The following is a 25,008-nucleotide window of genomic DNA, read 5'->3' as shown; positions in this document are numbered from 1 at the left end:
ATCAGTTTACACTGTGCAAATAATGTAAGCAGGGAACTGAAGCCTTAATAGTGGGTAATTGTGTTTGCTTTGCAGAGGATCATGGCTGATAAATATTAAATTAGTATTCCTTAAAAACTTATAGTCCAACATCCCTAATAGTGCTTTCAGAAGTGTTTCTTCTCCCGTCAGACAACTTATTGATAAGTGAAAGAGCTCTTGAAATTCAGCTATGTTCTCCCAGCTATGAGCATGGGGGAGACTTCATGGGTTAAAGTTCTAGTGCTCTTGGAAATAAGTTACATCATCAGTTGTCAAAAATAGAATAAAATAGAAGTAAAACAATGACCTCATATGTTAAGCTGGATGCCCCAATGAAGTCAAAGTGTCATCATTTGGAATACCTTTAAACATTCCATTGCTCCCACTGCCAAAGACATTTGAATGTTATTGCAAGTATTTATGGTGAGCCATTTTCAGCTCTATTACCTTGTTCAGGAAAAACAAGCTATAGTAAGACTGCAAATATCCTCCAGGTTTGCCATTTGAAAAAATACTATTTACTGTTCTGTTACAGACAAGTCCTACATCCTCTTTCTTCTCTTTATTTTTGTAAAGAAACTATTATCGATTTCCCTAGCATCAAAACACAGGAAATCTTTCCCACAGGTGATTTCATTCATTGGACATTTGAAACTACTTTGTGCTTGAATCTCCAACAAATTGGTTTAAAATTGTACCATATCCAGGATACAGGCATACAGAATAAGAGATTGATATATATTGTCATGGAAGACAAAAGGTTTTAGGGGCCTTCTATCGAGTCAGTGAGCTCCACTTTGAGTGGAATGTTCTCACAATCTCTTTTATTTTCAATAGTGGGATTTCAGTAATGGATTTTGAGGACAGAGAGGTAGTGTAACTCAATTTGGGATTGACTTTCACCCGTTAGAAAAAATAATGTGATGCTCAGCACAGAGCTGCCAAAGAATATTTGTAAAAGGTAAGTAGTAATACACTTTAAAGCCTCTCTGTTGTTTTACTGCCATCTTTTGGCATTTCCATGTAAAGATGGAGAAACACTACATTAATTTTCCCAGCAGTTAAAAGTGCATGTTTCTATCCCAGCACTGATTACAACTCCTTTTCTTTAAAAGTATTTTATTTCTGTTGTCAGAAGAAGATAACCTGAGGATGCCCTTTCAATAAGAACATCAGAAATGAGAACTGGATCAGACCTGTGATCCACCTAGTATTCCAGCATCCTGTTTCACACAGCAGCCAGATCCTGGGGGGTTGACAAACAAAACAGACACCGAGGCCTTCCCCAATGCTGCTTCCCAGAACTGGCATCCAGAGGCATTTTTGATAATCTTTGGAAAGGCCCAGTTAAATCTTCCTGTGGCTTGTAACAGGTACTGGAAAATGAATGTGCACATGAATGCCAAAAAGTGTTCACTGCCATATGCCATAACTTTTCTCCAAAATCTTTTATTTACTATAAAGACAAAACCACCAAAATAGGTACAAATTATACTATAAAATTGGTTCAACAGGGTAAAAACTTTTAATTAAAATATCTTGATATATTTAAAATAACAAAGGATATAATGAAGCCAAATTTTCTTAACCCAGAGATTTTAAAAATTTACTTGCACAGTAAGGTGCTAATAGAAGTTAGCCCTTAAGCCCCTGGAAGTCTTAGGAATCAGTCACATAGCAAATATAATTTCATTGTGAAAGTGAACTTTGGTAGAAGAAAATCTATAGGACACCTGAGGTAGTAGAAACTGGAATAAAACAGCAGTAGACGTTATTTACAACTTAGGTACCAAATAACATTAAGAACACAAAAATAATTACACAATACAATTTTCAGTCCAGCTTTGATCCAAAGAAAATAAAGATTACATCACATCTGCATTTTAAAACACACCACAATTACCAGCAAGCGGAGGGAAATGCAATAGAACTCAACACATTTAGACACCAAGAGGCAGTCTGAGTTTGATACGTGGTAGACATGGCGATCTAAAAAGGTAATACTGATTAGCTGAGGTTCATCAATTTAATACAATTGACATTTTTGTCAGAAACAGCATTGATCTGACAACCGATCTTCCAGTACATGAATTGGCAAGAGTTCATCCTTTAAAGCTTGCACATGAGAGACTTGGAAACAAATCTGATTAGAATAATGAGAAACTCTAAACTGTCAAGAAACAGAAGTCATATACAAAAACAGAACTACCAAACTTCACATTTCAATTTTGTTTTTAACTCTTCAAAATTTGCCAATTTTCAAAAAGCAAAAGGAATGTAACATTTCAAGAAGAAATACACATCCACAATTCATGATAATTGCTTTTAGTTAATGCTAGCATGATCATTGCTGTAAACCTCTTGTTTTGATTCCAATTTGTGAGACTATACATTGTTAATAATGTACAGCACTATAGCTTATTTAGTTTGTCCTGAGTCTTTGAGCATAACCAATTTCTGGTCAATAATTCAACTGGCTTCTGAAGAGTTAAAACACAAACAGTTATTTAACAAAGATGATTGAAACACAAATCAGTACTTTATTTTTAAAAGACTCATTAAAAAGCAAAAGAACAGCTGCCATTTTCCTTCAATATTCCATGCATCAGAATCTAAAAGCCCATAATTAAAATCATCATAATACACGTAAGCATTTGCTAAAAAGTAGTCTGCACTCTTGGTGAAGCATTTTGTCACATTTTATTAACGACTTTCCCCTTCCTAAAATTCAAGCTCATTTTTCCGTATATGCCGCCTTCTAAAGAACTAGGGTTTTAATGCTTTTTTTAAAAAAATTGCCCAATTACACAATATCCAATTGTGAAAACCTGGAAAATACAGAGAAAAAACACTATATCTTCTACCCAGAATTCCCCCCCCTCATTTTTTGATATAAAACTGGGAATTTTGAGAAGCACTGACAATTTTCTTCAAGACAAGGTTTTACTTGAAAGTTGTAGCACAAATGTTTTTTACATAAGACAGTCTATACCACTAGATTAATTCCTATGTAGACAGTCAACATATTTTCAAAGATATGTTTATGGTTTAAATATGAATAATTTTTCCTCAATTAATATGCTCTAATGTGTGATACTGTATTATGGAGGTCAATATTCTCAAGATTATGAACTTTAACTTGATAGCCAAATAGGTTGATAGTCATATCATAACTACATGAGAATGTCTGTCCAAATGCTATATTCTCTTGTTAACAACACTGATTTTTTAATTTCAATTTTTTCCTATTTATTTATTTTTTGCCTCAGAAGGCAAAAATTAAGATATATGCTCTAAGGTGCTGCAGTTTGCAGCAGTCTTTCAAGTGATATACCTGCAGTTTTGCTTATAGAGAACTAAGCCATTTATATTTTAAAATTCCATAAATACTCCAATCAGTACCATTTTATGTGCTAACTAAATTACAAGATGCATTTTATATTGGTAAAGTAGTAAAATATGTTTCGGTTTGATAGGAAAATATTTCAATATAGTTCAATTTCCCCCAAAATTTCAGTTTTTTAAAAACACCTGAAAAAAATCCTAGAGTCCAGTAGCACCTATAAGACTAATAAAATTTGTGGTAGGGTATAAGCTTTTGTGAGTGACAGGCTCACTTCTGCAGATACTACATGACTCACGAAAGCTCATATCCTACCACAAATTTTGTTAGTCTTATAGGTGCTACTGGACTCTTGCTCTTTTCTACTGCTACAGACAAACATGGCTGGCTACCCAACTTGAAAAACTTTCTGCTCTCTCCCCCATGGCTTCAAAATTTCTGGAAATTTTATCTCTAATTGTAACTGTAAACAAATGATGTATGGCAGAAGGAAAACAGCAGGCAAAATGATATCAAGAGTGGACACGTATGCAGTGCTAAACAGAGCAAGACTGGATTTAAAGCTTTGTTTCCTAAAGGCTGATAACAGCAGAGCTGGGTGGCAGCAGACATGACATATGAAGCTGCTTTTACACAGTTTTACCAAGAGAATTTTTTACATGAAAAAGGCTCCAAAATGTAACATGTTCTGTTATTCAAAATAACTGTGGAATCCCCTCAAACATCCTATTAAAAACACTGAATCAAAGACAGCATTTATCTTGGATTTTCATATCAATCTGCATCACAGTCGCTTAGAAAAACAAGCTATCCAGCAACGTTTTAGCTTGAACCTTGTTCCAGCTATTCTGGATATGTTTTAAAAGATCCATTTTCCCTGAATACGAAACAAAGGAAAAAAATGAAAGCACAGAGCCATAACTTCAACAGAGAAGTTACAAGGCTAGCAGTAAATGAATGCACAGTAAACCACAACTGCCATACTCAGTGACTCTTAAGAAGGCAAAATGTGGTCTTGAAACTGTCCAAAGTTTATTTTCTCATTATACACATACACTGAACATTCATCATAACCAGTGGTGGAACAAATAACATTGGGTTGCAGAGCCAAAATTGCTTATCTCTGCATGGTGTGAAATGGAACAGCAACAGCAGTTTTACCAATGGCTCCTGAGCCCCTCAGTTGCTAACATTGCTGAAAAAGTGCTCCCAAATAATTTTTTTTTAAAAAAATCACCTCTCCACTAAATAATCATGCAGATTGAAAAGAGGAATTGCTTTTCTGTCACCAAGAGCCAGATCTTTGAGAAAGGCACAGTTTACATATTTTTGCACGATTTGTGAAACGTTGCATACTAAGCTTAGGTAGAGATCTCGATTTGTCAGTCACATACTTAAGTACAGGTCCTCTGCTGACCTCAAGTCCTCAAAAGGTATAACTAGGGCCAGCTGAGCAGTTACAACATACTGCCATAACAAGCTGCACAGGAAGACCAGCACTGTTTTCTATTCAGTAGCATCATGATCAGTGTATTCCCACTTTTACATAACTACCACGTAGTGCGGAAGACGGGGTGTTTCAGCAACTCCCTTGCTGGTGGTCTGTCCTGAGGTTGAAGCTCCAAACATCGAAGTGCCACATCTCTTAAACCTGGAGACAGATGTGATGGAATTGATGGAGCTGTAGTTGCACTGGCAATCTGCAAGCAGAAAAATACAGGTTACCGTCAGGATTTGCTCTCAAAGATGACTAGAGGAAAACTCTTGGCAACGATGCCTCTGTATTGAACAGGGCATCTTGATTAAGCTGCCTATGAGATGCTTACAACAAGATGGATCCATCTTGCTAAGGGTGATTCCAGCACACATAGCCAGCCCCTGATACTCTGGGAGCACACATTTAGCATTTCTCTATGCTATGGAGGAGGAGCTTGCATATTCCTCCAGATGTACCTATCAGTTTGATTTTGCAAGTGCTTTAATATCTTACTGCATTCTTGCACAAAAGCAGAACAGAATGGTGACAGAACAAGGAAACAAAATACACGTTTACTCAGCTGACCTGAGGAAATTTTTCTGTCTTGTAAGCTGAAATTCGCCACTTCAACTTGATACAACTTTTCTGAGCAAAACCACCATATTAAATTCTGCTCTGTGAAATTTTTTTAGAAGTGAACACAATGTCCACATCTATTTTGTCCACTCCTTCTCATTTGTAAAGGGAGAGAATAGAAATTCCCAGTAGTATGCTCTCACTAAGATATAACCTTACCTTAAATATCAAAGCAAGATGATTGGAATGTTTCTCAGCGTTCCAAGGGGGTTTAGCACAAGCCATTTCTATAACAGCACAACCAACGCTCCACACATCACAGCTCCTACCATACTGTTGGCCTCTTAACACCTAAAGGAAAGAAATCAAACTTTAATTTCTCTTAACTCCCTCCCAAAATCTCAGCACATGTTGTCAGAATCTCTGTGCAACACTAACAGTTTAACAAAAATTACTGAGAACTTCTTAAAATGTTAGGATGAAATTTGTTCAGCGTGGTGCTCTCAGTTCCAAGAGACCAGAGAGCATGTTTAATTTACAAATACAGCAAAATGAATGTGCAGAAATACTCCATATGGCGCGCACGTGCGTATGTGTAAACAACCATCTTTGGCCCAGGGTTAAAAATTCCAGAGGCTCCAAACACAAGGTGAACTTTCATGCTACTTTCCTTTTATATTCATTTGCCATCCTTAAAACGGTTATATTTTGCGTGTTCCAATTTATGTCTGCATCCACTGCAATTAAAACCTATGTTTAATATGAAAGTTAGCTGTCTCAAGAATTTCAACAAGAGTCCCATGGCCACACTAACATATTTTAAAGGGACAATGGGCTTTTTAAAGGGCTTTTTGTGGTCCAATCCCAAGAGACATTATCACTCTCTTTCATTTCAGCAGCTCTTTGCCTTGAAGAACGTGGGCCATATTTTAACAAGATTAGGAGAAAAGCTCCCAAGATGGAAAAATCTGGGTATATTTGTTTTATGGAACACTGTAAATTGTGCGACAGAGTCACATTTCTGGCCTGTAACTGTTGTTCTTAAGGGTGCCCTGTATACCATCACACAACCAGACTGACAGACTGCTCATAGATATCCACAGCAGGACCAAAACTTTAGGAAAGATCCTGTCTTACTCAACAGCAGTGTTCAACAACTTCAGCTATATATAACATGTAGAGAGCTTATCATTCTCCTGTTTACAACCCATATGAGAAGTAACTGTGCTTTGACCAATAGTTGCTGCTTTCCCTCCTTTTAAATGGTGTCACATCTGTCACTGACTAGCAAGTTCTACTGCCAGAGAGTGTTAGTCAAAGCCCGTATCAACATCTAATGGTTATGAAATAGCAGTTATGGCAAACTGGCCACACTAGGAAGGAAGGAAGGTGGTGCCAAAAAGATGACAGGATAAGTTAAAAGCCCTACAGTTTTTCTGGCTTCTTGAGAAGCATAATTCTAGCTGTTAAAAAGGCAGGCAGTAGCACCAGACATTCCTTTGACTTTTCAAGCCTCAGATGACTGGGCGCACACATTTCCTGAGAACCATCTTCATGAGACCAACATTTCACAGTTAAATATCCAATGATTAACACACAAGGGTGAAGTCTTGCTGTCCAGTTTGTAAAATAACAACAACATCAACAACTGCACTTACATACCACTTTTCTAGACAGATTATTGCCCCACTCAAGGTCAGTGTTGTTGTTATCCCCACAATACTGCTACCTCTGAGCACTGCCAAATAGGGAACTGGCCTTTCCAAAGCTCTTGAAAAGTTTTCCATCAAGTGGCTTATCTAGCTAAAGATCTATATGTATAGCGATGCTCAAAGGGAAGGATGGGAAAAAGGAAAGCTGAAAGCTGGGTAGATTTGCTTAGCTACAGATTACTGCCCCAAACAGCCTACTACTGACAAAGAGCTGAATAGGCTACCAGCAGCAAAGTACAGGATCTATTTATTTAACTTCTTTTATACCCCTGCCTTGACCTCCAATGGGGACCCCCCAAAAAATCTTATCATTCTAGTCTCCAATTTTTCCCTTACAACAACCCTGTGAGGTAGTTTAGGCTGAGTGTGTGTAACAGGCCAAAAGTCACCCAGTGAGCTTCCATGGCAGAGCGTGGAATTAAACCTAAGTTGCCCAGATTCTAGTCTGCAACTCTAGACACTTCTGGTAAAGGACTCTGGTGCTGGTACGCACTGCCAGGGCAAGAAGCCTTCCCAGACTGAGAGAAAACAAGAGAGATGAATGAGCTTGTTTATTGCCCTAACGTTATGGCAGGAACATGCTCCTAAAGACTGGAATCTTTTAAACATATATAACAAACCTATACAAGTTCACTTACATTCTCTTTCTCTTCATTGCATAGGATGCCACTTTTAACTGCTTGCGCTGTTGCAGCAGCTAAAGTCTGGAACAAAAGTAAAGCTTTTTTCCAAGCTGAAGAAGTGAACACATGACACTGCCTTGTATGGAATCAGACCATTGGTCCACCAAGGTCAATATTGTCTACTCACACCACAGAAGCTCTCTAGGGTCTCAGGGGGAGGTCTTTTGCATCACCTTCTACTTGATCCTTTTAAACTGGAAATGCTAGGGATTAATCCTAGGACCTTCTGCATACAAAGCAGATGCTCACTGAGCCATGGCCCCTCCCCATGAATTCTTACCTCAGGCGCCATAAATGCAATGGTCCCCAACAATTGTCCTTGAAACTCTCCAGCACCAGTTCCTTTAGATGCCAACCTAGCTGCAGCTCCAAAATCAGCAATTCTTAACCTATGACCTGTACTGTCAATTAGCAAGTTGGCACCTGTCAATAGTGTGAAAAATGCAATCATCAAATGTGTGCTCATTTCTCTCACATATAACCATATGTGCACCTGTAACACTCAGATTAAGGGCAAACAGAATTCCAAAGATCAAAGTATTTTTCTTTCCACAAGAGACCTTTCCTAAGAGTTCAGGCAATTCAAGAAATAGAACCTCTATATAAAACACGCATTTCTCCCATATAGCAAAAGCACATTGAAATCTGGACTCTATTCTGAGAGTGTACTAAAGCAAGCAGAGTTTTCCTTTGAACCTGGGTGGAAATAAAGGGGGCAAACAGCTTTTGTATTTATGTAATAGGTTCAGATCATTGCGTCTCTGTTCTGTAAGATCTGCTAGGTATGATCAAGTGACTCCCTGACTGTTGGGGAACTCTCTTTAAGTCTAACAGGAGCAAAACCTTGTGGGATATAAGGGACCCTCCCACCACAAATGGATTCCAAAGCAAAGAGAGGACATGCACACTGCCTATTCACCTCCTCCTCATACTAACGAAATGGCAGTTCAGCACTATATATTATCTGGATTAGTCCAGGCATATCGCTCAGCTGGACTTGCAGAAGAACATAAAGGAATTTTCACATTTCATGTCTTCAGAGCTATGAATACAGGAATCAGAGGAACATTCTGAACATAATCATAACAGCCTTTGAGAGCTGATGGGCTGCCTTTTTCACTGTGTGCATTCTAAAAGAATATTTACATACTCATACTCTCTGTAAAAAAATGCTGAGGCAGTTTCTAGCAAGAGTATACACACCAAACCCCCCACAGATTTTGAATAGAACCATCAATCTTGCAATGTAACACTCCCAAGAATTAGTTTTGTTCCCCTTTAAAACAATCTGCAATTCAAGGTAACTCAAGGTAAGGGAACACAGTGTACATTTAAAGAACACAAAAAGTAACTGTATAAGAGACAGGCATACTACAGTTCGGCCAACTGAAAATAGTTCTACTCTCCCGTTAGAAAGCTCAAAAGAATACAGCAGAGGTCAAAATTCGTCTAGTCAACTGTAGTAATTTTCTACCTTTGACATCTCGGTGAATGATTTGATTCTCATGAAGATAAGCAAGGCCACGAAGCAGCTGTTCTGTGTAATTTGTAATTACAGACTCTTTGAAGGCTCCATATTTACTTAACAAATGAGCAACAGATCCCCCTGCAAGGTAAGAATGTAGTTTTGTAAACCTTATTACTCCTTATGAAGAGAATCTGGTTTTGACTGCAATTACGTAGTTATAACTTGAAAGATTTGCAAAATTTGATATTCAGTGCAGGAAAGTAAATAGCTTTAAAGTCAGCTTTGTACATAAACTTTTGAAGATCTTATACGTAACATAACACACTTCAGAGAGGATAACAAACTTTTTTATATTTTACTACCACATTCTCAGTTTACAGACATAGCTATATTGAAGCCGGAAGGCTCATTTTTTAAAATTAAGATCTATTTTATAAACGTTTCTGTTCCTTGATAATTAAATTTCTCTAAGTACTTAAGTGTTCTATTTTGCATCACTTAACACCTCATAATACAGTTCCTCGCATACATTAAACTCAAATATTTAATTAATGGTTTTTACTTTAATCAAAGTAGTCAGTAAGTTTTCCCTAAGTAATGCCTTTCCAACCTTCTATATAACATATCTGTAACATATATTTTGCTTTTGAAGGAGAAAACAGGATTGTACTTACTTGTAACTGTTGTTCCTCTAGGTCTTCATGCAGGCATACATTGGGAACTGCGCTTGCGCAGGCCAGCCGCTCAGAACAGGATTTTTCTTAGTTTATAAACTATTAAGGGAGGGCGACTACCCCCGCAACCGCTCTGAGACAGATTTTCCCGCCAAAACGGTCATATGGTTGGGGAGGTTGCCCCCTCCTTTCCCCGGTTCTCCTGTGCAGCTCCTAAGTTATGTCAAAGAGTTTAACAGCAGGGCAGAAGGGGGGGGAATGTGTGCCTGCACGAAGACCTAGATGAAGTGCAACCCTGTTTTCATTTACGGTCTTCAGTGCAGTCCCACATTGGGAGAATAGCAAGCTATTCACCCGGAGGTGGGATGAACTCTTAGACGAACAAAGCTCGAAGGACCGTTTTTCCCACTACTGCTTCTTTCCATGAGTTGACATCCACAGCAGGTCTCCCCAGAAGACCACATAGCAGCACAGCAGATATCTGGAATGGGAACTCCTCGCAAAAACACATCTGATGTTGCCTGAGCCCTTGTTGAATTAGCCTGAAGAACAAATGGGCAGGGGACTTCCACCAGTTTATAACAGTTCTTAATTGCAGACACTACCCACCTAGAGATTGTTTGGGAGGAAGCAGCCTTGCCCTTATTGGGACCTGAATGACAAACAAAAAATGTCGAGTCTTTACGAAAAGCCTGAGTCCTGTCCTTATAAAATAAAATAGCCCTTCTAACATCTAACACATGTAATATGCATTCCTGGGCAGTGGAAGGGTTCGGGAAAAATACAGGAAGGGTTATGACCTGTGGCACATGAAACTTGGAAACTACCTTCGGTAAAAACTGCAAACTAGTACATATCACCACCACGTCAGGATGGATCTGAATAAATGGGGGAGGGGTCTATACTAAGTGCCCTAAGTTCACCCACTCTCCTGGCTGATGTAATTGCCAGTAAAAATGCTACTTTTGCTGAGAGCAGGGACAGGGAACAAGTGGCCAAAGGTTCAAAGGTTTTCAATGTCAACTTTGCTAATACTAAAGAAAGGGACCACAGGGCCTCTTGGAGGGTACAGATTATACAAACCATTTAAGAACAGTTTTGATAAACAGTGCGCAAAGACTGTTTTCCCATCAGTTCCTTTATGAAACGCTGACATGTCTGCTAAATGAATCTCTATCAATGATAAAGCCAATCCTGAAGACAGTAAGGACACCAGGTAGCTAAAAATATCCGATAAAGGGCATGCATCTGGTTTTAGCTTTTTGCTATCTGCCCACAGTACTGCTGCGCAGTGGCGACATCAATGTTGAGGGATTTCGCCATACAGAGCATCTGTTCCGAATGCAGCTTAGAATCTATATTGGGAGAGCTCCATTCCGAGTCTCCTAAAGTTTCTTCTGGGGATGGATCCGATGTGCCTACTGGGCTACGTTCCAAAGCCTCCATGCCTGGTTCCGAGGTGACGGTACAGGATCGAGACTACCAGCTTGGCTCTAAATGTAGAGATGACTTCATCGGAAAGATGCAATCTGAAGCCAACGCTCCATAGGGGAAAGATGGGTACATATCCCAGTTGTATGGGTGCTGGTGGATATGGCGGGTACCACGACAGGCATTGATATGCTAATCTTGCTTGGTCCACAGGTGGGTATGCTTGTTGCTGAGAGCCCATTTCTATTCCACCCTCTTCCTCTGATGATGGAGACCTTGACCTTGATCACCTCTGATGGGCAACTGCTACTTCTGAGGGAGGTTCTGGAGCGGATGTCAAGAGTGAATGGCTGGGACGGCTCCAGGATTTATGTTGCGGCTTCTGCAAGTGCTTGGTCTTCTCTTTGCACTGCTTCGGTAGCAATCCAATGAAGCGTTCTCGGTTCCTGTAAGCACTGAGGCTCTCAACCCCCTTTCTGTTGACCCCAGTGGGCTACTTTCAATAACAGCAACACTCGCTGCTGAGCGGATCGAGGCAGAAGTCTCTCGGGACCATGACCGTTTCTTCTGCCAACGATCTCATCTCTTGTAACTGAGGTCGATGCCGGTTCGCATGTCGGCTTGGAAAAGGCTCACGCCGTGCGCTCTGCCAGGGCAGATATCTTTGCTGCCGGGCTACTGGTGCTGGACATAGCCTTCTCCCAGAGCATTGTTTTTAATCAGGAGGCTCTATGCCCTCTTGCCTTAGTGGTAAAGAGCTGGCAATGCTTGCATTTCTCCACTATGTGGCCTTCTCCTAGGCATGCCAAGCAAAGCAAGTGGCTGTCCATCTTGGCCATCTTTGTGCTGGAATCTGCACTTTTTAAACAATGATTATCCGCCATTCTTGAAAAACTGTAAGGATCAGGTCGGGGGAGGACAAATGCAACTCACCGATCCTGATTCCCACAAGAAGAAGCAACTTTCTTTTTTTAATGAAGAAAGATAAACTACGAACTCTAACTCTATACTAACTACACTAATTTAACTTTAACTATCAACTATTTACAGGAGCTGCAAACGTTAAGCCAGAGAGAGAGAGAGAAAGACATCTGTTTCTTGCAGCAGCAAAAAGCAAACTGGAGAAAGGAGGGGGTGACCTCCTTGACCACATGACCATGTCGGCAGGAAGATCCAGCTCAGAGCGGTTGTGGGGGAGGTTGCCCCCCCTTAATAGCCTATAAGCTAAGAAAAATCCTATTCTGAGTGGCTGGCCTGCACAAGTGCAGTTCCCAGTGTGGGACTGCACTGAAGACCGTAGACGAACTTAAGTTTTCTGAAAATCATAAAATAATTTAAAAATTAATTAGTGTTAGCAAAAACTGTTGCTTTGAATAATAAAATATAGAAAAGCAGACAATCCTGTTGGGAACACTTACTCTGATCTATCTAGAGGGCATACCTGTATGGAATCATAGAAGAATCATAAAATCATAGGGTTAGAAGGGATCTCTAGAGTCATCTAGTCCAACCCCCTGCACAATGCAGGAAATTCACAACTACCTCCCCCCACACACTCCCAGTGACTCCTACTCCTTGCCCAGAAGATGGCAAAACACCATCAGGCCTGGAGAAAATTGTTTCCTGACCCCAAAGTGGCAATTGGCATTACCCTGGGTGTGTAAGAAGGGGCCATGGAAACTAAGCACTGATGTAACCCTTTCTGCCCTCCCTCTCATGATCTGTCTAGAGTCACAGAATCAGCATTGCTGTCAGATGGTCATCTAGCCTCTGCTTAAAAACCTCCAAAGAAGGAGTGCCTCTTGAGGAAGCCTGTTCCACTGAGGGACCACTCTAACTGCCAGGAAGTTCTTCCTAATGTTTAGTCAAAAAGAAATATCTTTTGGATAAGGAATTGCATGTGAAAATTGGATCGGTACACATAAAGCCATCTTAGAAAATCTGAAATAGTGCTGCTCAACTGTTTGGCAAGGAGAGCAAAGGGTGTCTAGACCTACACTCTTCCCAACTTGCCCCTCCCAATACAGGGGATCTATGCAATGAATGATTCTTTAAAAGGACTATGTCAGCATAGCACTAGTTGCTTGCCCATATTTATATTTGTATCTGGAAATACAGAGAAAATTAAAATATTATTTTCTTCTAAGTAGTAAAAATATCTTATATTACAAAACTACAAATGATGGCAGTGCATCCAGAATCATTCTCTGCTGATGATTTTTAGTTCTCAGAGTACTATCAGTAGAGCTCATGCTGTAGTTACTCACTCTTCCATATCTTCTTACAAGAGACAGGGATACTACAGCTGAGCCCTTCACAGTAACCTTCTCTTTTCTAGTGTTCATTCTTGTGAGCCTGACATGTGCTTTAGGTAATACATTTCATACTTAACTGGGTATAAGTCTCCTTGCAAATGAGAGTGCTGCAGGTGAAACGATTCCCTATTGGCTGAGGAACTGCCTTTATGGCTTAACAGTGCAAAAGCGCTTATGCCAAGACGCAGGCCTTTCAGCTGTGAGAACTACTGAATTAGTAATACAAAAAAAAAACACACCTTGCCTATTAGAGGCAGGTGTTTCTAATCATACAAAGAAATGAGGTTTGAACGAGAGTATGACTACTGTATGTTGATGGTGCAAGTTCCTCTAAAACATTCTATTTCCAGCATCTTCTCCTGAGTTTCCCAATTTTGTCTCTTTAGTCTACCATCCCATCAGAACAGGCAAAGTGGTTCAGGAGAAGGCCGAGAATAACAAGGCATACACAAAGAAAGACTTATTAATGTGGAGCAGCGCGTTCCAAGAAGCAGTTGCTTCCTCTTGGGATATACATACCTGCCATCCATTCTATAAAGAGATTGTAGTTGCTCTTTTCACATGTAGCACCCAACATTCGAATGATATTTGGGTGATTCAGATGACTCATCATTCTTATCTCCTCCCTCAAGGCCTCTACCACCTCTTCCTGCTCTGACGATGTATTTCTGACATACGTCACCTGTTTTGCACAAAAGTGGGTCAGATTTTGTTTCAACAATACCTTAACCACAGACAAACAGCTTAGCGTCATGAAATAACTTTCAATGCAGCTGCACAAATAATGATCGGTGTCCTTGCTGCTGAACCCAGACCCCTTGTTCAGCACTGCTATCCAGTATGTCAAACTTTCTGCCTTCTTGTATACCTGCTGCTGCTAGCCTTTAATGCCAAAATAATCCCCCAGATTCTATTTGGGGCTGCCATTTGGATAAATCAGGTTTCCAAATCCTTGGACCACGTGCTTCTACTTGCTCTTTCACACCTCTTCCCAAACAATTTTCTGGGTCCAGTGGGACTAGGGTCTCTACACCCCCTTCCTTCCTTTAGATAGCTACTTAAGAAAAGCTTGCACATGTTTTTCTTACATGTGTTTACAAGGCAATATGTTTTATTTTTATTTTTCAAATTCGAGCAGGAAAAAACGCCCACCATCAACTCTAAGTGCAACAACAACAAAAGACTCTACCAAATTTCACAAGTTGACGCTGTGTACATTTTGTCTTCCATGGATTAAATTCTTGTGAGGAAAAACAACCCCTTTGTATTAATGAAGTTGTCCATGTAAGTGGCAGCTTTAATTCTAGTTCAAACACTTTTCTACCTTTACATTCTGAGCTATGCAGAGTAGTATATGCTGAGTAAGAGACTCAAACACACTCCTTAGGGCTGACAGTGCAGTCACATTAAAGCTCCCTCCTTTGAAGGCAATTCTGAAACTGTCAATAAAATGGTCACCATTTAAAATCAATTTCACAAGTCCTTTAAAAAAGCCTTCCTTCTTTTTTCCCCCTTCCAAAACAGAAATCTGACTTTCTCAAGATGACATGATTTTTTTAAAAAGCCCAAACTCTCTAGACTTCAGAACTGTTAAATTTACACTTTTATTCTATTTTTTATGCACTGAACACTTCAAAGGGATTCAGAGAGTAAAATTTACCTGTTTCACCGCCATTAATGTCCCAGTTCCAACATCCTGAGCTTGATAACATGAAGAAAAGGCACCAAGGCCAATTTGTTGACCTTTAAGCCACTCCATGTCTTCCCTGTAATGGTGCTTTGCTTTGGTATGCCCAGGCAGGGTCTCCGGTGTCTACAAGGTAAACCATTAGTGGTCAAAAAACTCAGAATATCAGTGTGTGCGTGTTTTGCATTAGCAATGATAGAAAAAGCTAACACGTTTTTAAAGAATAGGAGCTTCAATTCTCAGGATTCACATCACAGAGATGGTACATTCTCAGGAATCAGAGGGTGCCATAGAAAACCTGCCATTTTAACAATTTCAGAGGGAAAACTCAAGTATGTTTGGAAAACTTTCACAGGAATTTGAAAAAAAATCTGATTGCTTTAGGCAGTGTTTTTTTTGTTTTAAAAGTGCCAGTACTAATATTTAAGGTTGCCTTGATTTCCACCAATATGCCTCTGGGGACTTGGGAGAGCCCTGAAAAGCGATGCCGCTACTCAGCACTGGTGAATATTGTCACAAAAAAGTTCTGTCTTTAGGAATCTGAACAAATGACATACTTAAATAAAACACCTCATGTTTAAAAACACCCATAGAAAACATGTACAGTTTCTTTTTCTTCTGTCAAAATAGCCCAAACGAACTATACACTGTGCAAACAGACTATAACTGAAAAATCATATAAGCAAAAACAGAAGACCAAAGAAGGAATAAGAGAAAATAGTTAGAATACAAAGCCCGCAGAACTAATGAAGCACTTTGCTATTATCAGACATTTTCAAGTGATATATATGTAAACAGGATTATTGTTGAGCATTTCAGTTTTGTAATTCTGAATGAACACACTTTGTACATGTTTATTTCTTGACCGCCTCTACCGTTATGGTGTTTGGTACTATACAGGAAATGTTTGCACCCTGCTGCTTTGCAAAGAAAGTCAAATAAGTAGAGACTACCACATGACATTCTGGTCTTAAGTCAAGTCCCACTGGGATGAAAATGCTTTAATGTAGCAACAAAATGTATTTAGATTCTTCTTGATTCCATCCAACTTTGCTACTCTTCTATGTCATACATTTATTTAGGATACTCATATTCTACTTTTCTTCCAATCAATGGGACTCAAAGCAGTTTTTATCATTTAAAGACTATGCTAAATCTAAATTCCCCCAAAACATAGGTGGCTAAATTCATTTCTAATCCTAACTGTTTTAAATACCCAATGACTATTTGGTCTAATTCCTCAAGGCCATGAATAAATGTGCTGCAGTTTAGAATCGTGTTCCCTTGGTACAGTTTATTCAACCAGCTACGTGCTTTAGCTATACACTTGTGTAAGAAAATTCAAGAGCATTCCTATTTGCTTAACACAAATAAGTGAACCACTGAGATGTATTGTAAATCAATCGCTAACTCCGGGCACCTTCCCCCCCGCCCGCTCAAACAGGCAGTTATTCATCCGCTAATTAAAAAACCATCCCTAGACAAAACTGATGTGACCAATTATTGCCCTTTCTGGGCAAAGTGATTGAGAGGGCTGTAGCTGACCAACTCCAGTCCTTCTTGGATAACTCTAGAGCTCTGGACTCTTTCCAGTCAGGCTTCAGACCAGGGCATGGAACAGAGACAGCAGTAGTAGCATTAGTGGATGATCTCCATCTGAATATAGACAAAGGCCACGCCTCCTTATTGCTCCTCCTGGATCTGTCTGCAGCCTTTGACACAGTAGACCATGCCATCCTGTTGAGGCATCTAGAAACAGAAGTGGGCACCAAAGGATGTGCCCTGGACTGGTTTATATCATTTCTCATGGAACAGACTTCAAAGGGTTGCCATCGGAGATCAGCTATCTCCAGAATGGGAACTATCTTATGGGGTTCCACAGGGCGCAATCCTATCTCCCATGTTATTCAACCTCTACGTAAAACCTTTAGGAGAACTCATTCGCAGCTATGGAGTTGGAGGTCATCAATATGCAGACGACACCCAACTCTATATCTCGCTATCCAGGTCCCCGCAGGATGCAGTGGAAATCTTAGATCGCTGCCTAACAGCCATGGTGAAATGGCTGAAAAATAACAAATTGAAATTAAACCCAGACAAGACCGAAGTGATGCTTGTTGGGAAGGCAGATATCCTGAAAGACATTGTACTCCCCTCTTTCGATGGAGTTCTTCTGACCCTTGTAGAGTTGGTTAAGGGTCTACGGGTTATACTGGATCCAGCGCTACTACTAGAAAAACAAGTTAAGGCAGCTGCAAAAAATGCTTTCTACAATCTCACCCTAGTCTGGAAGATGGCTTCTTATCTTGACACAGCCAACCTGGCCACCTGGATCTATGCTATGGTAACATCAAAACTTGACTATTGTAATGCACTGTACATTGGTCTCCCATCTCAGGGCCAAGCTACAAGTGACGAATGACACTTGAACAGCAAGTGTATTTCTCCCTGTTCACTTGCCCTCCACTCAATCCACTTGCCGTTCAAGTGTAATTTGTCACTTGTAGCTTGGCCCACAGTTAACTAGGAGGATCCAATTGGTGTAAAATGCTGCAGCTTGACTGTTAGCAGGAGCAAGCAGGAGCATGAACATCACTCCCATCCTGCAGTCACTCCACTGGCTACCTATCAGCTACTGTGCTCAATTCAAAGTACTTGTTATTATGTACGAAGCTCTTCATGGTCTTGAGCCGACATACCTACGGGACCGCCTCCCTCCCTATGTTCCTCCATGGCAGCTTTGCTCATCCGAACAGGGTCTCTTGCAAGTGCCAGCCTGCACATGGGCAAAATCAACTGAAGCCTGTACACGGGCCTTCTCTGTGGTGGCCCCTACCCTATGGAACAGCCTGCCTAAGGAGGTCAGGAGAGCTCCCACGCTCTTGGCTTTCCACAAACCATGCAAAACTGAATTATTCAAAAATTATTTTTTACTCAGATAGGAGGGTGGTATTGTGTGTGTGTGTGGGGGGTCCTTGGATGTTTTGCTAATTGGAGGTGTATTGTAGGGAGGGGGTCTCAGATGTTTCACTAACAGGAGAGTGGTATTGTAGGGAGGGGGTCTCGGACGTTTTGCCAATGAGTTCGGAACCATGGGCTCCATCATTATGTTGCTTTACATATTATCTGTTGCTTTGAATATGTACTTGTATATACTGCTTGTGCTTCATGTTGTCTAATGTCAATCCTAGAATTGATTATGTTCTGTTTCAGCCCTGTATTGGATCCCTGCTAATGCTGTCTCTGTAAACTTGTATTCATCTACTCTATGACATTGTTTATGGAAATGTCCTTGACACTGTATGGAAATGCCTACCCTTGTCCTTGCTACTGATTGTACTGATCTCATACTAGGTAATCTGCCTTGAGTCTCAGTGAGAAAGGTGGACTATAAATGACATAAATAAATTATCTATCAACAGTGACTTCCAGAATCTCTCTTTAGTACTTTAAACTCACACAGGGAGTCTCATTTCTAAAAGCAAAGCTGTTTCACCTTCGATTTCCCACATGCACTATGTAAAACTACACAAACAAGATTGATACAAGATGTATACAACAAAGATTAATTTACTCACATCCTGCTGAATAATAATGATATCTTCACCATTTTCAACCTGCAGTTGAGGAACTACTGGAAGCGCATCCTGAGATGCTGACATAGCCATGGCAATAGCTAAAGCTTCCTCTTCTTCAGCTTCCATCTTTTCCTTGCATTTCTGATTGTGATTCACGTCATCTTTGTACGTGTCGTCATTTTCTGCTCGTTCAGGAGACAGAACGGCCACTTCAGACTTGAATGTGACCGTTCCATCGCTTGTTGGCATGGATGCCTCAAGTAAGTCCTCCATACTGGAATTGAGCTCTGTATTAAGATCCAGTTGACTACGTTTGTCTTCTACTGGGGTGAAAACAGTCTCTTCACTTGGGATAACCGCACTACTATCACACTGTGCTATATCGTTTAAATTAAGCGTCATGTTATTTTTGGAAGCTTCACCCTGTTTGTTCAGGTCACACGTAGTAGGTCGAGATGGCTTTGGCCGGTGTATGTGACTGAAAGGCAAAGGCCTGGGCTGTGTAAAGACTGGAGAAAGCTTTTCGGATTCTTTATTTTCAACACAGTTTCTTTGAATTTGGAGAGAAAGCTTCCGTTGCATTTGGGGAGAGGCAGTGGGTATTTTGCAGGGAACAAATCCCTGAGGTCTGAGTTTAGAAACATCCGTTCCTGCTGGTACAGGTGGAGTAGTATGGGAAGGCAGAGTTGGGAATACTGACTGGGAATGACAGGATGAGAGAGAAGAGTTCAAGCACTGACTATGGGGTCTACCTTTTGTCTGAATGGCTGGTTTTGGTTGCTCCAGAGTTCCTGAAGAAACAGAAAGACCTAAAGAAATGCCAGCCACTGCATCAGAAACGTCCTCAGGACTGGCACCTGATTTTTTATCACCTAAACTTTTCCCATTTTTCCCTGATAAGTGGATTGTGTTATTGGGAGTGTTGCTCCCCGTAGACTCTGGAGAGTTATCAGGAACTGGAGGCTGTGCAAAGTCATGCCCAGAATGCACGTTCTCCATACCTAGCTGGATGGCTTCTGCTATTTCCATTTCATCTGCTATAGCCATCAGCCGCCGACGCATTCTGGTATGATGTGTTGAGCTTGTCATACTCAACATTTCTAACAGTTTCACAAACACATGGGGTACTCTTGCGACCATTCTGGCAGCACTTAAAAATACTCTTCGTGACAGTTTGCCAACCATTGAATGGGAATTATCAATCGACTGCAGAGCAAAGTTCAATAGTGAAAGCAGCTTCTTGTACCTAGTAGGAAACAGAAGCATAATTAATTACCGCTCTTCTGTCTTTAAAAGTGTATTGCTTAACATTTAAAGCAATCAGCACTGGTGAAGCGCTCCCCAGCCCCATCAATAGTCTTTGGCATGAAGTATTAATTTTCTGAACTAACCAAAGTTTTTGACACTGGATAAAACTATGTTTCAACAAACCACAAGACTTCTCTGAAGCAGTACCTGTCTACTACGGTGTCTGCCTGCAAAATATCCCCACTGACAATGTGAGGATAAAATTCACCAGGAAACTCCAACAGCAGCCTGTCGATAAGACAAAGACGCCCAAGAAGTGCTTGCCAGTTGTTTGATTCAGGTTGTGTTCCAAGGATGCAATTTAAAATGAAATCAATGCCACCAATACCAATGGGGCCTACAAAAAAATTAAAAGTGAGAATTATTCACATTCTCAACTAGATTGTTTTTCAGAATGCCCAACTGACTCTGAATTGCCATGCTAACAATTTCTATACCATTTAAGTGAACGTAGAAGTTTTAAAACAAAAACTCTTTGAAATATTTGATCGTCGACGGCATTGCTAACCAATCTCAAGCTTACAGCAACAATACATGTCACACAAATGTTATATAAATCATTAGAAACATCTTATTGTTAGAATTAATATGCATTTATTAAAGCCATGGCAATAATAAATGACTGTTTACTCAGTGCAACATTCAAACAGTTCTTAAAAGGCATTAAGTGCAAGTCAATGAATGGAATTTAAAGAGTTGTGCATTTAGACTCCAATCCCACACACAGTGTGGTCATGAGTGGGGGAAGAAGCACTCAGGGATATGACCAGCCACCACGCTAATGTAAGTTGGAGATACCCTGGTGCCAAGCCCTGGTGCCGAACACCACTGTGGCACAACTGCAGCTCCCCACTGCAGTGCTGCCAGCACAAACTCTTGCACCAGCAAGGGAGGAAATGGGCCCAGGGGCATAGTGAGAGTTAGCCCCCTCCTAAGGCATTCCCGTCCAGGAACGCCTCCCAGAACCAGCAGAATTATACCAGCAAAATCCATGGCATAGCCCAGATTCCCATAGAGCAGAGAATGAACCTCCCCAAGCTGCCACAGCCCCCAAATCTCAACCCAAACAAAGCCTAGGTTTGTATAACTGATTGTTTTATGTGTTTGCAACATGTTGCTTTCTTAGGTATCTTGAATCTAAAGATAGAAGTGTATTAAATAAATATTGCATGTTCAAGGTCATGCCAGTTTATCATTACTTTCCCCTTCCATCCCCACCGCAGTGCTAAAATTCAAATTATGGATAATTCCACACACATCCCTCCCCAAAAAAACATTCGGGATTTCAAAAGTGTTACATAAATAGGTATAAAATCAAGAGTTTTACCAGTTTTAAATATTTCTCTACCAACTGCCAGCTCTCCTGCCTGGCCCTTGCACATCTCCAGGAGCGTTGAAACTGAAAGCTGGCTTGTGCGGCTATAAAAAAAAATAATCAAAATCAGAAGTAAATTCTGCATTACTTGATAATAAAGATGTTAATATATTTTGAGAAGCAAGAAAACTACCATGGCATTCTCATAACCAACAATTATGGAACCAGCACAGTGACATATTAGGAATGACAATATCTGTACTTCATTAATACTGTTTTACTCAGTCTCATCTCATCATACACGTCTATACACTAGTATTGCAGTCATAAGTAGTGCTACACCCTTCTAAGCCTACTGCTGTCAATAGGATGTAACTCTGCTTAGGACTGCACTGAAAGGAAACCATTACACTTACATGTAATTATTGTTCTTGAAGTAGTATTTTGTGCAGTGCAGCCATACATATGGAACTGTGCATACACAGAAAGAACAGACCTCTAGAGTTTCAACAGAAGCACATGGCATTCATTCCCTTTCTTTTAGCTGATAGTTGCCATCTTTTTGTTGTACAAGTTTTACTTGCTGTCACAATCATTGTGACTGACAGAAATCGTATTTCCTGTGACCATTTTCAACAGGCCTTATTTCACAGGCCACTATGGAAACTGAAGACTGGATAACAGTTCTCCACTAAAGCAATCTCTACTGGCCACAGTTCTGTGAGTGGTAAACTCCTTGGGGGCAAAGATTGCTGACAAATTATGCTGACACCAATATGGGATTTCTGAGGACAGGTCTGATAATAACAAGTCATAAAACTGGGAAGTGTGTGATTATATTGGCAGATCAGAATTCAGATTTCTTTGCTGGTTCTCTGGAGTCGCGTTTTGGACTTTGTCCAGCATTAGCAGAACCAGGCATTTCAGGACAGCATAGTGCTCGTTGCTGTTTTGCTCAGAACGTAGTGCATGGCGCTCTGTAGAAGAGAGATTGGGATCTAAAAGTTTGCTCCTGTTGCAGAGAAGAGATTAAAGCAGCCTTTGGAAGTACTCAGGCTTTCCATGAGGAAGAATTTGTTTAGCAGGGTCAGGAATAATGATTCTGCCTCTGCATGTGAAGTCCTGTAAGTACCATTGTTACTTCAGGATATGGCTCCAACATGCAACCATTACAGCATCCCTGATACAGTGCATAAAAGACTACTACAGTGACAAATTTCATCCTGAACTGTTTTAAACCAATTTTTAAAAATGAAAACTTAAGCTTATACACTACTCCCCCCCGCCGCCTAGAAAAGAAAAAAGGAAGCATTTAGAATGAAAATTCATGATTTCTGAGATGAGACCATCTTGACTTGTGAGAGGTGCCTCTTCTTCCTAAGAGGCAATAACAAAAATAATAAAAATGATCTTGATTAGGAACATGGTATTTAAGGTCATTTTCATGAGTGTACAAATGGCCTTGGCTCAAGAAATACAGATACAAGAGAGGAAAGCACTAAATTAAGGTTCCAAGTCAGAGAACTATGAACTGGAGAAAGATCACAGTAGTGTCCCTTTTAAGAACCTGAGGTCACGAGAATCCTGAAAAAGAAGTCTACCCCTATTATGACCCAAGATGCTGGCCACTGCTATCATTTGTCTTTTTAGTGACTGGTGTTAAACCCTTCGTCTATTCCATCTTGTAAACATTCCAGTAGGTCAGACACCTCCCACCATCTTGGGGTCAATAATTATACCAAGACAGAAAAAAACCTTTCAAAGCACAAAGCAGTGAATGTGTGAAAATAAAGAGTAATGGAAGTATCTGTTTCTGAATAACTTAGATCGGAAAGTTATTGCCTCTCACCTTCCAGACAGCAGGTCCCAATGTTGTAGGAGTTTCCAGAGAAGAAGAACAACTACTAGAGGTCTGGAAACCAAGGCCTTCTTGCCCTAGAGAGGCTTCACAATGATGCCTGCTTGGTCAGAATCTTCTAGCTCACCCTTGGAATTAAGCATACGGAACTCCCTTTGGCCAACAACTTCAGTATGTATATGCCACTTGCTAAATAACATCTGAAGTAGGAAATGCACAGAGGGAGACGTCATTCTGTATGCTCTAAAATTTGTCTGCTGAGCCAGTCTCCTGTCATGTGTGCGACACCCACCTTGATGGATTTCAGCCCATGACAGAATCCTTGGAGTCTCAAGAAAGACAGCCTTTTGATGCTCCCATGCCCCTGAAGATTTACAACCTCTTTAGTGACGTGTTGTTCGTGTAAAAAAAGGGTGTCCTAATCTTCTAGCAGATCCTGACAGGCTTCAAGGGCCACCCTGATTGCTCACAGTTCAAGCCAACTGATTGTCCTTGGGTTTCTTCCGTGGACCATCTTCCTTGTGTCACCCCTCTTCAAAAGGACTTTCCCACCCTAGGAGACCGGCATCTGTGATGATCACATACAGTGGTTCTTCAAAAGAGAAGCTCTGTTCCTGACCATCCCAAGTCAACACTTCAGCTCCCTGTGTACTTGCACAGGAAGAGGAACCTGGAACCAAGAGACTATTTGATCACCTAAAGAGTAACCATACTGGCAGCTAAGCCAAACAACTTTCCCCACCTTTCTCCCAGCTTTGCCTTGCCATGCCACAAGATGGCACCTTTCTCCCCCAAAAAGGTGGAGGGTTAAGACACTGAGAGCCAAGCTACAAGAGACGAATTACATGAGGAGCATGTGAAGGGAGTCGCAACGTTAGCCAGGAAGCTGAGTTTTAAAAGAGATCGGAAGGCTTTGTCAATTTTCCCTCTCTACAGAGCCAGGGAGATGGCTGCTCAGAGGGTTTGTTAATTTCCTCTTTGCCTATGGAAGGCTCTGTCAGTTTCACCTCTCCTTCCAGAGGCTAAGAGGAAATAAAGTAACCCTCTGAGCAGGGATCTCCCTGGCTCTGTAGAGAGGGGAAATAGACAAAGCTTTCCGATCTCTTTTAAAACTCAGCTTCCCAGCTAACATTGCAACTCCCTTCACGTGCTCCTCCTCATGTAATTCATCTCATGTAGCTTAGCTCTGAGTGAGACTTGCCACCTCAGAGTCATGTAGGAGGCTTTGCTGGTCTGACTTCTGCCTTCCTCCTGGCATAGGGTGAGAAGTAACAGTGAAGAGTGGGGCTTCCTTTCTCTAAGACAGCTTTCCACAATTCTTCAAGGTGAAGGGATGGCTGCTGAAATGCAGGAAAGTGAAGGGATATTCTTGGGAATGTGCTTTTGCCCACCTGTTTTGGGGGACTGAGGAGTGTCTCCTAGTTTCTTACAGGTGTTACTGGGATAATGGGAAAGGAAGAAGAAAGAGAAGGACATAAACCTACGATGTTCAAATTACTCCAGCAAAAACAGCAGAACCCTGATAACTGCTACCCAGGCAAGCTGGTTTGGGTGTGTTGTCA

At 40.7% G+C, this 25,008-nt stretch overlaps 1 protein-coding gene across 1 annotated transcript in view; it reads right to left on the bottom strand.

Annotated features, from left to right (window-relative positions):
* Positions 1 to 1,523: 1,523 nt before the first annotated feature.
* Positions 1,524 to 25,008, bottom strand: part of MAP3K1 (mitogen-activated protein kinase kinase kinase 1) — a 68,312-nt gene continuing 44,827 nt past the window's right edge. Inside the window, exons 12-20 of the mRNA XM_054986287.1 lie at positions 21,601 to 21,692; positions 20,421 to 20,610; positions 18,966 to 20,211; positions 15,361 to 15,513; positions 14,220 to 14,382; positions 9,287 to 9,418; positions 8,093 to 8,235; positions 5,637 to 5,768; positions 1,524 to 5,064 (exon numbers count right to left, since the gene is read on the bottom strand). Coding sequence (XP_054842262.1) covers positions 4,915 to 5,064; positions 5,637 to 5,768; positions 8,093 to 8,235; positions 9,287 to 9,418; positions 14,220 to 14,382; positions 15,361 to 15,513; positions 18,966 to 20,211; positions 20,421 to 20,610; positions 21,601 to 21,692 — 2,401 coding nt within the window. The 3' untranslated portion in view covers positions 1,524 to 4,914. The remainder of the gene's footprint in view (positions 5,065 to 5,636; positions 5,769 to 8,092; positions 8,236 to 9,286; positions 9,419 to 14,219; positions 14,383 to 15,360; positions 15,514 to 18,965; positions 20,212 to 20,420; positions 20,611 to 21,600; positions 21,693 to 25,008) is intronic.

This window comes from Eublepharis macularius, chromosome 8, assembly GCF_028583425.1.
Source record: "Eublepharis macularius isolate TG4126 chromosome 8, MPM_Emac_v1.0, whole genome shotgun sequence".
Lineage (NCBI taxonomy): Eukaryota > Metazoa > Chordata > Lepidosauria > Squamata > Eublepharidae > Eublepharis > Eublepharis macularius.
The sequence above is the reverse complement of the archived record's forward strand: the minus strand, read 5'-3'. Positions and strand labels throughout refer to the sequence as shown.